Genomic DNA, 16,561 nt, shown 5'->3' on the forward strand with positions numbered 1-16,561 from the left:
GTTCGAAACACGCCCCATAATCACAGCTCTATGGAGCAGTATCAGACTCATATTCTGACTAGAATTGAGTCGGACTACGTCAGGCTACTTTAGGACTGCTCTGATTGAGAAAAAAAAAGGAAGAAGAAAGTACATCTCATTGAGTTACTACATGGGTGTTCTAATCTAGCTGTGCACCTACACTCATTTATTACGGTACTACAGGTAGACTCATGATGGATAAACTATTTCATGTTATCTTTATTTTTCCCCCTTCTGTTCCTTTAACTCAAACGTGATGTTCTTACCTTAGATACTCTCTTCTTGCTTCTGGTATTCTTTTAGTTTCACAACCTTTTTTGACTTGTGTCAAAGCTGAAGGTGCACACAAGGATAACAAAAAAGTACTTTTTGTTTAATAAAAGCTTGTTTATTTTTTTCAAACGGGTCCTCACAAAACAAAACTGATCCCAGGGTAAAATATTTTAATGTACCCCTTGCACCGCACTCACAGAAAACTAGGGGTACGAGTACCCCCGGTTGGGAATCACTTCTCTAGGACAGGAAGGGGTTTAGATAGTCAGAGAGTCCTCTATGGTCTGATTAAACAAGACCAAAAAGGGTAATGTTACTGGATTGGTTCACACTGGCGGGATATGCTACATAAACCAGATTCAAGCATGGTTAAGTGTTCAGAGGGTTTCTATGAAAGCAGCCCTTAGCTATTCCTGTTCAAAATTACAGCTGGAAAGCAATGAATGGTATGTCTGTTAAGCAATGAGCAGCAGGCTAGCAACCCATGCAGATAATCTGACTACTTAGCCAAAACCAACTCGTTATGCTTGTGTTACTCTATAAAAAGTAGAACTGGTAAGAATATTCTACATCATGTACATTTTGAGTTTTATATCATTGCTATGATACCAACACCACAAAGTGCTTACGTAACTGCTTAGCTAGACAGTTCCGAATTTTTAGAAAAGAAAAACTTTTGTCATTTAGTCTCTTTTTTTATTTTTCATTTAAAATGATGGCTGCACAGCAGTAGCCTGGGTGCCATTCCGAACTTAGTCCCGCCCACAAAGTTTGAGGTCGGGGAAGTTCGGTCTGGCTCTGCTCCATAGTAGCGCAAGTATTATCGCCCACTGTCAGGCGATCCAATCAAATTGTCAGGGCGGGCTTTATACGATGATGGACAGATGANGATCCAATCAAATTGTCAGGGCGGGCTTTATACGATGATGGACAGATGACCAACAGTAACGTAATCAACCACGTGACCAATGCGCGCTTGGGTGACAACAACAATGGCTGCCGCTGGAGAGTTTAGGTGAGCAGATTCTGCTATTAGGTCTGTTCTAGAAGATATCGACAGCAAATTAATTTTAAAAGAGGAACAGAGAAACGCGATCATGGCTCATCTTCTTATTATAGGCGTGCAACTGCACGCTTTGATTTTTGTGGACAACAACTATGCCTCGCTTAACATATGTCACGCACTCCATTGCTCTTATTGGTTGTAGGTCTATCCAATTGAGTGCAGAGGCATTTTTTTTCCTGGTTCGTTCGAAACACGCCGCATAATCACAGCTCTATGGAGCAGTATCAGACTCATATTCTGACTAGAATTGAGTCGGACTACGTCAGGCTAGCACAGCAGGGCTTCTGGACAACAAACACCCTACCCAAATATTCACTTCTAAAAATCATAGCTATAGTAATTTTAAGTCTGCTTTAGTCAGACATCAACTTAAGGCTTTACTGCTGACAATTCTAAGTGCTTTAATATCGTCATTGACAAACAGGTTAGAAATGCATTTGTAGACAACCTTTGGCACATTGAAATGTAGAAAGTTCCTAAATGCCACCTGTTTAAGAAAAGTTACTAAAAATATGGGCAGACCTTAACTTGCCGAGTGAGGCTCAATAAAAATGAGGATGTACATAGTTTGAACTGACCTAATAACCTGAAGGAGATTTGTGGGTCACTGCTGCCCAAGCCTGTGAGTTACATCCTGCCGATGTCATTGTACTACGGCACAAATCTGGAATTTGGGTCCCTTCTGTGTTAGTTTTTCACTGTCATCCTATATTATAATCTTTCATCAAAAAAGCCTACAGGGGGATGGGAAAGACTCTAGCCCCATCTGTTGCTGGGTTACAGGCAGGTTAAACATCGGACAGGTTGCCAGTTCCTCATACTTCAACTAATATTTACAAACACAAAATTTTAGCCCTTGGTATTTTTAACTTCTTGTTCCTGCACAGGAAAAACAGAGCCCTCATGTTCAGACATAAAAACATACACCAGATGAGGTCTGGGGGTTAAGTGTGAAACTGGCCACGCTTCAAGCTGCCCTCCCGCTTAACCACCCTCCCCTTCCTAAATTCAACTTTCTGCACTGTGAGACTTAAAACTAAATCTTAAACTTCTTATCCTGCTTAAGTCCCTATTTAGCAGGGATCACTTTATAGTAATACAAAACTAATCAAAACGAGCTAAGTTCTTGTTTCTTTGCCCTCTATAGCTTGTGCAGATGTGTCAAGTTGCAACTATATAAAAAGCCACGTCAGAACATCTGCCTGCTTACAGCTCAGATCCTAAAAACAAGCATCGAGTACAAAGCAGTTGCCTGCTCTTCCTGATCAGCCACCCCTCCAACCCCCCCTTCCCTCGCCCAATAAATCATCCACAAAGCAGCACCCAGTATCAACACATGTCAGTGGTTTTGGTTGGAAAGAACAATGCAAAAATGACTCTGCACCTGCCTGAACAGATATACTACTAAAGGTTTGGGGATAACAGATGATTCACCTTTTCACAAAGCAGAACTATAATGTGACAGATACTGACAAAACATGTACATACCTACAGTATACTTTTCCCTCTATTCTATTTACCAGGAAATGCATCTTATTTACAAGGATGCCCTGAAAATAACACAACAGTGAGGACAGCATTGAATGCAAACCAAACCGAGTATTATAAAGCAAAGGTTGCTAAATACTAAATAAAACTAAAGCCGGTCTAAGGACATATTCAACAGTGCAATAAAAGAAAAAAAATAAATGGTAGCTTGTTGAACCGTTTTGGATTTGAAATTGCAGACCACCGATGTATGACTAGCTTCTCTTTACACGCCTAGTGTCAAATAAAGGCCAATAGTGCCAGAAATCTAAAAAAAAACAACAACAACATTTGTTTCTTTGAATGTAGCCATGTTTTAACAGGGCTGAAAATTATTTGAAAAAAAAAAAAAAAAAAAAAAAAAAAACACAGGACAGGAAAAGTAGGATTGAATGCAACAAAGATATCAACCACAATCCCTTTCGCCTAATATAAATCTTCAAACCTCTTTAAGGTGTTTGCCACTAAGATTTAGATCTGAGGTATTAACATCAAGCACAGCAATATAAATATTACAATATTCCAAATATTAAATTTAAGCAGTCCTTTGCTATATATTTATTGGAGACGATACTGTGAATGGATATAGCTTGTAGCTCTTCTTTTTAGTTAAGCAACTAATTTAACACAAACTTTTAATTAACTGTGTAACAACAACAAAAATAAAACAACATAAAATCTACATCCACATTCCTTGTTTTAACAGAAAACAATGTGTGCACCAAGCATTGTGTTACTTTCCTTTCAACTTACTTTACATCATTTCTATTAAAAAAAACAACATTTCATCTTGACTGGTTTTCCTCCGTTAAAGGTCCTTTACAAACATGTAACAGAGATAAAATCTTAAACATGACTGGATGCCTACTAAGGTATGCCATACACCTCTTAAGAATGTTATCTGTGCCAAAGAGACAAAGCAGTTTTCCCCCCAGAGAACATGTTCTAGCAGAAGGATGTTTTGTTGTTTTAAACATAAAAACATTTATCACATATATGATGCATCAGTATCATATTAACAATTTTTACATGCGATATAAAGTCCTCTACAGGCCTTACATCAGTGTCATGGTGCAGTCCATGGGACTGAATCATCCATTACACCTTCAGCTTGGTTTTCCTTCACTTCCTGACCCACTTCTTCAGTCCACCAAGCCATAGGAAGACAGGCTGCTCACTTCTAAAGGCCTTGTGCTGCAATACAATCAGCGGAGCCTACAGTCTCTGAATTAGCCTGCAAATCCAAACACAGCTGTACTACTGTTGACCCCCGGCTGCTCTCCCAATCAGCCTTTGCCTCATTTGAAACTCACAGCCACTTTAAAAGAAAGGGGTTAGACTAAAACTGGTGGGATCTAGTAGCATTTTCTATGGTAATGAAACCAATCAAACTATCCTACAGTCAGGATAAAAGAAACATGTGAAACACTATAGCTGGAGGAGTTAAGGAGAACACCATGATAGCCTACGCTTTTCTTTCATTATCAATTTCTAAAAACTTCAAAGACAGAGAGGATTCCAAACCATACCCTTATGCAAAACAAAAGTCAAACTGGTTTCTCTTTAAACCCAGAGAGTAATAGGTCATTACAGGTGCTGAATTTAAGGGTACATTTTGAGATTATGTGAAACTGAACTAGAGACTAACATAGATCAATAATCTAAAAACAGCAGGCTCCCATTACCTCCAAGTAGAAAGAACAGTTCCGGTTACTCATTTTTAACAGTTTGATCCATTGAAATATGAACTGAAATAGTTTTATATTCTACCACCTATTACATTTTCCTGACTTTAGAAGCTCATCACCAGTCTTTGAATGACTACGTCAGATTTTAAGTGCCACGGTATGCAAAACTAACTTAAATGCAAATGTTACACCATAAACTTAGCTTGTTTTGGCCATCTGGTATCATCGAAATCAACTTGTTGTTTTTTCTGCTCTTTGGTTACAACGATTGGGCTTTTCCCATATATAACTATGGTTAGCTGAACTCCCTTCCGCCTGAATAATCAGGAATTCACTGAGACGCAAACAAGACATTTCCCTTGTCTGTCCTGAGTGAGCAGGATTAAGACAGGCCGACCCCAAAGTGATTTCACACGTTTTATTTCTCCACGTGTTATAACTAAAAGAAGCGAAGAGGACAGAGTGGTTATCTGCAGCTGGTGACAGCCGTGAAGTCAGTGACCAATTCAGATATTTTATTAAATTAAAAAGCTGCGTTAACGGGTCTCGTTTGAGACATTTTACTGAGGATATCTGATTTCATCCTAACGGTCTGTAGCTAACAAGAGGGTTAACCACTGCATATTTTGTATGTAGGAGCTATTGTTCAGTTTAGGAGAGAAAGCCAGGGGCCAGGGCGCGGTTGGACTGACTGCACCTCGGTCTGTGTGTGGATGTATCGTTCCGGAGATAAGTTTTCCTGCCGCACCACGGTTAGCCTACCCCACCCCGCTCAATAACGTACAACAGCACATTTAACCTTCATTTCTTATCAAAGTAACCGTGAAATTGCTATTAAACCCATAATGTATTTGCGCACTGGTGAGAAATTTGTTAGAGATATTGGTTTATAGCCGTTTTATAATCCGCCGCTAGCTAAAAATCATTTCTATCCCGATTCATTTTAGCTAGCGCGTGCACTTTCCTGTTTGGAGTGCTGTGGTTAGATGGAGGAAAGGAAAGCACTAATTCTCATATGAAACACAAGTATTCACACAAAAACACCAACACAAAACGTGTGTTACTAACCTTCTTAAGGGGAAATAAAAGTATTCCTGAAAGGGAAATAAGAAAACACGGCCAAACACGATTCCCAGTTTATTCCTCCCTCTAGCCGGAGCCGCCGCTGACACAACAAGCAGTTTTCTGCTCTTTCGCCTCTCTGTCGCAGACCACGCCCATACATGTCCTTATAAGGACTCAGCCTTAAAATTGTTCATTTTGACTGACAGTCCCATCAACCAATCAGTGAGGCCATTAATGAAAGGATCAACGTTCATGCTTCCCTTTTTTTCCTCTGTCGTTATGGGAATTCCGACTCGTTTCAGGGATCCAAATTATTTTTGCTTAGCTTGTCAAGAAGAACTGATTTCTTTTTGGCTCCTCGACGTCTCCTCCCTATTTTTCAACACAAGCTTCTATGACTAACCTAGATATTAATTTATGTTCTAGTTATGTCTTCACTCATATTAGCATGTGTGCATATATACTTAAAATAACTATGTGCAAATGTTTTTGTGCCAACATTTTTGTATGCAGTACAATATTTCTGTATTCAGTGCTTTATAAATAGTATTGACTTGATCAAATAGGATTCGTCGTCATATTAAAAAAACCTAGATACAAATCAACAAACGTATTAAGATATGAACTGGTAGTAAATTTGAGTTGGCACATTCTGCTGACTCGGTTCGACCGATACATCGCTGGTTACTTCAGGATGAGCTTGTCTTCCAGTTCAAGGCAAAGCTGTTTAGCAAAACCAATGAAACTCACTTTTAATACATTTAGTATCTTATAGAACAGCATGTCATGGTCATTTTTTTGTCTTATTAACCTACTGTTTTGTTGTAAATGTATCTTGATAAAAATCTTATCCTCTAAGAAAAACTTTCCGCGAACTTTCTTTGGTGACATCACAAAATCTATAAGGGAGTTTTAGTTTTCTTTGTTAAGTGTTTTTAAAGTTTTTTTTTCTAGAGTAATTGAAGAATGCTTATATTTCATTAACCTGGTAAAAAACCTAGTTAAATTATTGAGTTTACTTTCGTCTCTAAATATGACATATGTAAAATTATAACCACAACTAAAAATGTATAGACAGATTTACCGTTTTAATCATTAAACAAAATTTAAAAACTGCTTTTTAAACCTCTTTAGAAAGCCATTTCCATTCAGTTCAAGTGTTCCCCAGAAGATGGCGCTATTCTGCAAATTCAGAGTAAAGTTGTCTCCCTATAGCAGTTCCAACATCTGTTTTCTATATCTTTTTCTTAGGTGGGAAAGGTGATGTATATATTTTATTCAATGTTCTGGATGTTCTAACTCCAGGTAAGAAATAGTTTTTTCAAAGCACAAGAGCAAACTAATCTCTGAATGACAAAATTATTCAATATGTATATTTTGGAGTGATCTAATAGAGTCTGAATTAAAATTCAGCTGAGACACTTGAAAAGTTTGTATGTGTTTTTTAAAACCTCTGCATCATCACTGTTTTATTTTCTCTTGAAAAGCCTGATTTATACACACAGACACGTAATAAACAAAAAATGCTTAGGTATCACAGATTAAACAACTAAATTGTCGAATTGAAATTATTATTTTTTCGCTGCTCAGAAGACTAGTTTCAAAAGATAAGATTTTTCTGACAAATATTTAATGTTTTAGGCTTAACAGGTTTAATTGGGAAATCATAACTAGACGAGAGAGATGTAATCAGGCAAATACTTTTTCACAGCAGCATAAGGTTTTTACCACATTGTTTATGGTTATGCATTGGTCCAAAGCAACTTAAAAAGTAGACACAATTTTACAGTTATCATCAATATGACAGTATGTTGTCTGGAGGAAAAATCCCTATTCAGAGTCAGTGGGGACAGCAAAGAGAGAGGGGGAAGTGCAGAAAGAGTAGTAGAGGGGTACAGAGGTATGGGTAAGAGTTAGGAAGAGATGCTCTTTGAAGAGGTTGGTCTTTAAGAGTGTCCTAAAGAAAGACAGGGATGCTGCTGTTCTTGCATGGAAGCCCTTACCTCTCCTCACTGATGGTTTCCTCTCGACTGCCTTGTCTGGGGATCTCTGAGCCGAATCAAAAGCTGCCTTCATCTGGGCCACCTTCACAGATTGCGCCTGTTCCTCAGCAGGCTTAATCTCTGCTGGTTTGGGTCGGTCATGGTGCTGCAGCTTTTCATGCATCTGAATTGTCTCCTTGATAAGGTCAGAAACAGGCCTGGGTTTCGGAGAGCTCTGAGACTTGTCTCTCATGGAGACACTGTCTTTCTCACTATAAGGTTCCACATTAGGTCCCTCCGCATGAGCTTTTTCAGAATTAGGACTCTGAGGATCCGGCTGTGTGCAGGATGAGACCCTGCTGCTTTCTTGTATGAAAACCAACCCAACTGCTCCTAAAGGTGCATCAGGGTGAACAGGTGGTGAGACAGTTTCTTTGGGGTCCTCTTTTTCCTCCGCCCTACCAACTGATGGAGAATCTGCTCCACCAGAGCGAGATGTTTTGTTATTGATTTCACTCTTTACTGATGAAGGACGTCCAACAATATTAGAGTCGGTCTCCTCATTAAGACTCTGCGAGGAGTTGGTAATTTGCCCACTACTATCTTTTGGTGTGGACTCAGTCAAGGAAGGTTTAGATTCCTCCACTATCGCATCAGGCAGCTCACATGATGCTGTCTTGTGTGAAACAGCTGATTGTTGTGAGCCAAATGCAGACATTTCCTCAGAGGGGCCTATGTTTGACCCTATCTCTCCATCTGCTTTCACTGATTCCTCTGTTGAATTATTTTTCTTAACCCTTAAGTAATGTGATTCAGTTTGTGAGCTCTCACACGTAGAATTACCGCTGGCTTCAGGCTGCAAACAAACCAAATATGAGGTATTTTGGGCAATCTCGTTTCTCATCTCAATGTGGGAGTCCTTTGATGCAGAATTTGTTTCAGGTTGTTTGCTTAAAGAGCTTTTTGTGTCTAGCTCAGGCTGGTAGTTCTGGTCGCTCAGTGCTGCTGCTGATGTGTTATTAAGAACCTTATCAGCATCCCGACCTTCTGTTGTGTTGGTATAAACCTCTTTTATTTTAGCAAGGGATGGGGTTGCCTCTGTTTTGTTTCTCTTCAGCAGCTTCTCTAGAATAGAGCTTGGCTCAGTATCCAACACCCCGTTTGGTCCTGATTCTGATGCTTTGTTTGTTTCTGCCATATCAGGGTGTGAAGGCTGCGTCTCCTGCTCACATACATCAGTCCACTTTGGCCCTGGTGAGGTGTACTCTAAAGCATATTTAAGTGATACTTCCTTTTCATTGATCTCTGTTTTCTCTTTTGGGGTCACCTCTTCAATGGTATCACACATGTGTAATAAAGACTCTTTCTGGAGACTGTTTTCCAAAGGATGTGGGGGCTGAGCTGGAGGCGGTTCCTTCCTCTCAGTTAAGAAGCTGCCTGTTCCCATGCAGAGCTTAGTATCCTCATTTCCAGTTTCATCCACTATAATTTCATTCAGGTCCTGAACAAACAGCGACTCACATCCTGTATGAGTTCCATGGGTGCAGGTCTTCAGCATCACAGAGTCTTGCTTAGAGTTTTCCAAAGTGCTTGCCTCCTCTGAGTTTACATCTTTGGGTGGGGAAATTTCCTCTGCCTGATGCTCCATCCTGGTTTTTGTAGATGCTTGAAGCTGTTCCACAGTTTTCCTTTTGTTTTTGTTAACCTTGGATGTTCTTTGGGTTGTTTTAAGCCGGTCTGTTCCTAAGGTACTCTCTGGGTTCTTCTCAGTTTCATGTGGAGACAGAGGAACAGTCCAGCCTCCTCCTCCATGCTCACCTCCGCCCTCCTTTTCTGCAGCCCCTCCCTGTCTCACCTCCCTTGCAGGGTACTGGCTCTCACACAGCCGATTATCCCTCTCAATGGAAGTTATTGTTGGTTCATAGCTGGGGCTTTCATTTAGATGATAACATTGTGGGTCATCCGACTTTTTCTCATCTTCTTCTTCTTCTTCATCGCATAAACGTTCTCCCTCTGTGATCTCACCTGAATGAGTATCTAAACCTAAAGAGTTATGGCATAATTGAGTTTCTTCCAGCTGCTCATGAGGAACCTGCTCTCCACTTTCAGTTTTGTCCTGGTTCTGTCCCATGTCAGTCTGCAGAGAAGGACATTAAAGTTACCACCACAAAACAGAGACACTAAGTCATATTCTGGAACGCTGAGTGTTGGGAAGCACTGTGAATCAAAGCCCTTCTCTATATTCTAAGACTATTCTCATTAGTAATAGCTGCTCAATTTTTACAAGCAGAAAACCACAAGGTAAACCACACTCTGAAACCTGCAGAGCCTTTCGTTTAACCAAACTGTTGGCTTCCAGTTCTTAGGACAGATTTTTGATGGTTTGAATTCAGAGCTTGATCTGATATTGGCAGATGGCAGATTTGGCAGATGTTTGCTCCATTTGTTATGATCTTTGGGATTTTGGCTTTAAGTGGATTTTCTGCTTTGATTTAGACTTTTTTAGGTCAATTATTTAATTCTTGTTGATTATCTTTGCTTATCTTATTCCCCGTTACATGTTTTGGATCTCTCTTACCTTTATTTGCTGGGTTTCATTTAATTACAGGTTTTTCTTTTTACATCTTCCAGTGTGTTTGTTGTCAAATCTGGTCATTATTTTGAATAAAATGTCTCAATGCTATTTATATGCAGATCCTAAACAGCAATACAAGACTATGTCTTTTTATTTGAAAAATTAAAACTATATATATGCATATAATATCTGTTCTGCTTTCCTCATAGTCTGTCCGTGCATTGCACAAGGTGTACCTTACCATTTGCCCATTGATAGCTATAGATTGTCACCAGTCATCCCTAGGAGTCTGCAAACATTACGTGGGTACAAAACAAAGATTAATTATTTGTTTAACTCTGTTTGTTGTTAAGTAATTCAAGGTTGGATACATAAAATGGATTATTCTTTTCACCTGAATCTTGGCAGCTTCAGTCCACATTTGACCCAGTGGTAGGTTTGCAAAATTTTTCAGATATTTCCCTAAATTAGTTTTTCATCCATTATTTGCATGTCTGATCAATAGAATGTTGGCAGAAGACGTTCCCTTATTCTACTGCGAACTTTACTCTGGAAATGCGGTTGGATTTTTAGTTTTTCATTCTGCCCACAATAAGTTGCTTCCTCAGTATTTTTTTTAATGAAATCCAAACTGCCTTTTATAATTAACATAATATGGGGTGTTTGAAGAAACAGGGACTCATTCAGGGTGGCAAGAACCACAACTGTTCACATGTCTTCAAATCATGAATCTTTAGTTTTTATTAACATGTGACTTGTAGAACTGACTCGATGCCCCTCATTGCTTTTTCCTAGCATAATATTCATCATAATGGCATATAAAATATCTCTTTGGGTGCAGCCAAAACATTCCACTCACAAATCTGGGTATATTTATTTTATTCATGGTCATAAAACTGTGATAATTGTTACCGTGCTCAGTAGGATCTTCTTGCAGACAAAAAACTTTTCCATGACATTGTCTAATTGCTAAATGGGTTTGCACTAACAAATCTGCAGCAGTAAGCAGAGCAAATGGTGCAGCACAATGAACAATGATTAGTCTGGAGCATGAGTCTGTTTCCTGGCCGTGTCCTTATGCCCTGTCCGTGTGAAAACATATGACTGACTGTTGTCTTCTCATCTCACAGACCGACTTAGCAGGCTACATAGCAAAAACACCCTAAAGACAGAATAAAGGGGGGCTTCGGTAGAACAAGGAAGGTAGCATTGTATTATTTTCCTTAAAATCATGTTGACGTTGATGTCAGTATGTAGAGGAATTTACTTTTAAAGATAATTTTCCAGCCTCTGCATCTTGGTGGGAACTCCTTCCCTTTAGCAAATTCTTTCCCTCCAACAACTGGTTCATTATTTTATCTTAAACTCCCTGAACTGGTCATTTGATCACCATGTGCTCTGCTGCTCTAACTTATTCAGAGATCATCACAAGAGAACTGCAAATTTCTCACAGACTGAAGTTTTTTCGTTTGTAGACAACATAGCTTTTTTTGCTCGACCTGCTATGAAAAGACCACGCCAACAAAAATGTGGTTTAAGCAAAGTTAATGAAAACTCAGTGCTCCTGTAATAAGGTGAATATAACATTGATCACTGCAACTGACACTTACCAGTAAGGATTCCTTGGCCAAGTCTCTCCCACCTCGCTCAGGACTGACACAGTGCTCTTTGTTGGTCGTTTGGTGATGATCAGTCCTCCCTCAAATGGCACAAGCAATGGGAGCCTTATATTACATCCATGTGATGTCACTGCACATTTGACTAACACAATCAGGAAATCTTGGACTCGCAGTTTAACTTGCAACCATCTGAAGAAACCTTTCAGAAAATTATTTAACTTAATCTTCATCTCCATGGAGACTAGGATACAGATTATACAAAGACGTACTCAGTGAAGTGAACTTGTGATTTGTATTCCTATATGTATCTTTGCGCTTTTACATATGCATCAGTTTAATCGATTTTGAAAAAAAAAAAATTGAACTGATAAAAAATAAAAGAAGACGATAAACAAATGAGCCAAAATGATATTGAATTGATTCCTACTGAGCTTCCCCGGTAAAGATGAACCTCACCATAGTACCGCACCAATATGGTATACAGGATGATTCAGATAATCATTTAAAAAGCGACCCATTAGATGCATTTAAAGCTGGTTTAATACTCTGACTTACTGAACTTCCCTGTAACTATATTCCTGACCCATTTCCTTGGTGTTCAATGTGCTGTTTATTAGCTCAGAAACCTCTAAGGCCTTAGCAGATAGCCATATTTTACTGTATTTTACTCATAAATGTAAATACTCAATGTGTAAATTTGAATTGAATGTGCTGTATTTTATTGCTAGGATTCAGGTAAAGGGGGAAGATGTGGATGTCACATGTTTTAAATTTCTGTTGCAAGAAAAATGTTTAAAACCATGTATGGACTTCCTTTCATTTCAGTTAGCTGATAATTCATTTTGGAGGAAAAGAAAAACACAATGTTTAAAGTTCCTGGTATTTGAACAAGGGCTGTTTGTTGCCATAGTTGAACACCAGGTTACAAAAGGTGCCAAAGTTTAAAGAAAGCATGATAAAACCCTCAGAAAGCCCAGGGATATACAGAGTGTAATGTAGTGGGATGTACAACCTGAAAAATACCTAAAGCACAAAAATGTATTGTGTTGTATTATGTTTGGATTTGGGTATTATACCTGCCAAAGGTTCTCTTACTATTTTAGGTATACTTTTTCTTTAATCTCATAGGATTTACAAATCTTTTGAAATTAGTTTTAGGTTAGTTTTGTTTCCTTTTCTCAATGTTTTGTTCTACTTTATGCAGTGGAGTCTAGAACATGTGCTTCTCATCTTACATTTTTTTCGTATGTTTCACAGTTTTACCCTTTACTAGGTATGTTTGCTTGTCAGATGTGGTATAGTATAAAAACGTTATCTCCTTTAGGGCCTTAGCAGTCATTACTGTTGTAACCAGCCTGGGTATGTCCAGTAGGTTGGAACATCATCTGAAAAACAGCTCAGAGCCTTTCAATTGTTTCTTGCTGTCTCTATAGTAATGACCAAAACAGGATACACTGTCGGATAATAAAACAAAAGAGCAACAGCAGCAGCCAAGAATCCACCGACAGAAGAAGAGGGACTAGACCACACCCATCTGCTGCAGACTTCTGTTTTTTCCTAGACAGAGTGCTTGGTGTTTTTACTGGTCAGTGTTTCTGTGCTTGTTTAAGTGGTCACTTTTAACCCCACTTATAGTAAAACTAACCAAATAAACAATGTTAGTGTTAAGATGATTGTTCATTCAAAGCAGACTTCTTGGCACACTTGAACAACTGACACCTTTCCGCTATAATCCACACACCTTGTCTGTTTTCCACATTGCAACACCAGTCTAATATTAACACATCTATCAAGTACTGTCTTAGGAAAAATGTATATGGGTGTTCACAAAAAAAAAAACAGCAGTAAACATCATCTCTACCTTTTTAACATTACACAGAGAACTGCTCATTTCCAGTCATATAGACCCAGGATGCTCAGTAGCATTTAACTTAAGTAATTCGCTGATGTCATGAAGAAAGTAATGGAAAGTCAAATGTTATGTAACCTGGCTGTTAGAAAATGGTTCCCCTGCCAAAACACACACAAGGGCACCATGATGTAATTCATACCACAATATGGACTCCATACTTTTTTTTTTTTTAATCATGATGAAATACTTTAGAGGGTTTTGTTGGGTTTTTACTTCTCACCAACAACAAAAAAACTTAAAGTGAAAGGAGACATGGTTTTCTTTTAAATAAAAACCTGAAAACTCTAATGTGCATTTGTAGACAGACAAAATACAATTAATTGCAAGCAAATGATTTAGAAGACAAATTTGTAAACAAAGTCTGCCTGTGTGTAACTCGATATAAAATCCTCAGTTATATAGAGAGCTGCATGGAATTTTATAACAACTTAAAGTTACAGAACAATATGGCAAAAAAATTTACCTTAATTGGTCCCCAACCTTGGTCATCTGGGATCCCCGTCCTGTTTGTTTTAGGCTTCTCCTTGTTGTATCACAGCAGAAATGAATGGAGTATTTTTCTTTATGAAGATTTTGTCATGTTGGTTTGTAGTTTTTTTTAACCCACATGCAGCATCAAATGGAAAACCAGTGAGTTTTAAGTGTTTATTTACAAAAAGCAACATGAATCTCAAAGCGGAGAAATGCAGGAGATCACTTGAGCTTTCTGGTTGTTCTGAGGGGAGAAAGCAGACTAATCAGGAAGGAGTTGGTTGATGACAAATGATGACTGCTTTGCTTGTTTGAGAGATGAAGGAGAGGTAGCATGGATCTGTAGGGGTTTGATTCAGTGGGCTTTGCAGACTGTATCCCAGAGGTCCATGAGTGAGATCGAAGAACGTTGGTACTTGCAACAGAGGAGAGAAATTACCCCTCGCCTTCTTATACATGCGCTAGTCATCTTGATTGAGAAATGTTCTCAGGTGTGCAGCAACACAGGTCGGCTCAGCCACCAGCAAAGTTCTTCTCTCTGACAAGAAGCTCACTTCAGAAAAAAACCCCAAAGACCCTAATAGATTTAATTTTTGGAAAATCAAGATTTTTTCCACAATTTGACCCACTGGGCTTCCATAGCTCAGGGTGACACCAGTTTATCACTACTTGTTCTTAGATGTGTACTGATAAACTGTCTCAATGTGATACCACCTTCTGCAAACATTTAGTGTTGTATTTCTTTTTGTTGTTGTTGTGAAGTGTTATTCTTTTTTTCCAGTAATAAAATGTGTTACCTTTAATTTAAGATACCTGGCAGAGGGGATGATTGAAATAAAAGCTAGTTTTCGAAAGCAGTGTTTACCATTTGAACTTTCATTATGAAATTTAAGTAAGAAGATAAACAAATGGTTAATTGGATTTAAGGGAAAACCCCTTGGAGAGATTCAATTTTTAAGCCATATTGGCCATATAAAACAGTGTTTCCCTTGACTATTGTATTTCTAAAAGAAATAAAAGTATAAACAATGCAGGACAACATTAAATGTCATCTTTTTTACTAAGCACGCCAAAAAAGTTTTCTATACATTATAAGTTTAGATGAACAGATGATTTATTTGCAGAATTTAAAGAAGGGAACTCAGAGTACTCCAAGTAAATTATGTAAAAGAGGATTTTATTTCCATAACACATACAGAACATCATTTTCTCACCAACATAAAAAGTGCATTATGCATTCAAACTACAGCAATGTACAGTACAAAAATTACTGCATAATTAAAATATAAAAAGAAAAAGGTTACAAAACTGTGAAGTAACCTGTTGTGAACTTTGTCACAAAAGCTTTAAAACTCACTGATGATATGAGCATAAAAGCTTAACAGCTAAGAGCCCTGTGACTCCTCAGATTCTCATGAACTACTCTGAAAGGTGCAAAAAGAGACAGCATTTCAATATGTACGCAATTAACATTATGGTTCACATATTTCTTACAGTCTCCAATTTATGAGGAGGCCAAAGAAAACTTAAGTCTCCCATATTTTAAAAAGCAACAAATGAGCTTGAAAATATTGGCAGCACTTGAACTGAATTCACGCCAAAGAATGCTTACAGGTAGTGTTTACACTGTATTTTCTTTTTTATAAGTCAGAAATGTTTACACAGATGTAAGACTTGACTTACACACTTAGCCATTTTTATTTTGATCTCAAGCCATGCTGCATTATTCCCTGTCACTACCCTCCCCCAAAATATTGTACCATGTAGGAAATGTTGAGGCTAATGACATTACTGTAATGTTATTTTGGAAGATAGTTTGCCAGACTCGACTCCATGAAAAAAAGCAGTGCAAAAGGAACAACAAACTCAGAAAAATATTCTGTTCTGATTGTTGAAAACAGCAAGTATCCCTCTGGTTTACCCATCTCATTCATTCACTTAGAGTTGTCTGTAACCACACTTTACTAAAGGAAACTCAATTAAAGGTAATATTCAGAATTATATTGATATGTTACCTGTAGCGGATAACTCTCTTGGTGTCTTAATTTAGCACAAATGTAGAGTAGTTGTTTCTGAAGGCTGGAGCTAAAGATTAGCCAATTCAATTTCAGGAAAAATAAAACAGTTTATCCAAAAACTATCACATATACCTTTTAATCAATTTCTCAAATGCATTGGGTGGTAAACACCACAGCAGCCAAATTTATTTGGTAGGAAGTGGAGATAGGAAGCAGCACGACACCAATGATCATCCTGTATGAAAAAAAAAACACTGAGAACGGGACCTGAAAGTTTCTGCTCAGGATAACTGCCTGATTACCTCAAAATTATTGAATTGCTTGGTTTTTATACCACTTCTGTT

At 38.2% G+C, this 16,561-nt stretch overlaps 2 protein-coding genes across 2 annotated transcripts in view; both read right to left on the minus strand.

Annotated features, from left to right (window-relative positions):
* LOC107091240 (coronin-1C) overlaps positions 1 to 5,781 on the minus strand; it is a 42,303-nt gene extending 36,522 nt beyond the window's left edge. The window contains exon 1 of the mRNA XM_015385051.1: positions 5,644 to 5,781. The gene's annotated coding sequence lies outside the window, so the exon portion shown is untranslated. The remainder of the gene's footprint in view (positions 1 to 5,643) is intronic.
* Positions 5,782 to 7,470: 1,689 nt separating this feature from the next.
* Positions 7,471 to 11,884, minus strand: LOC107091229. Its single transcript, XM_015385030.1, has 2 exons — positions 11,808 to 11,884; positions 7,471 to 9,759 (listed from the first exon to the last, which is right to left on the minus strand). Exon 2 carries the CDS (start codon positions 9,751 to 9,753, stop codon positions 7,471 to 7,473), a length of 2,283 nt encoding a protein of 760 aa, XP_015240516.1. The 5' UTR covers positions 9,754 to 9,759; positions 11,808 to 11,884.
* Between the last annotated feature and the right edge of the window lie 4,677 nt (positions 11,885 to 16,561).

The sequence above is a fragment of the Cyprinodon variegatus genome, unplaced genomic scaffold, assembly GCF_000732505.1.
Source record: "Cyprinodon variegatus isolate N-32 unplaced genomic scaffold, C_variegatus-1.0 Scaffold330, whole genome shotgun sequence".
NCBI lineage: Eukaryota > Metazoa > Chordata > Actinopteri > Cyprinodontiformes > Cyprinodontidae > Cyprinodon > Cyprinodon variegatus.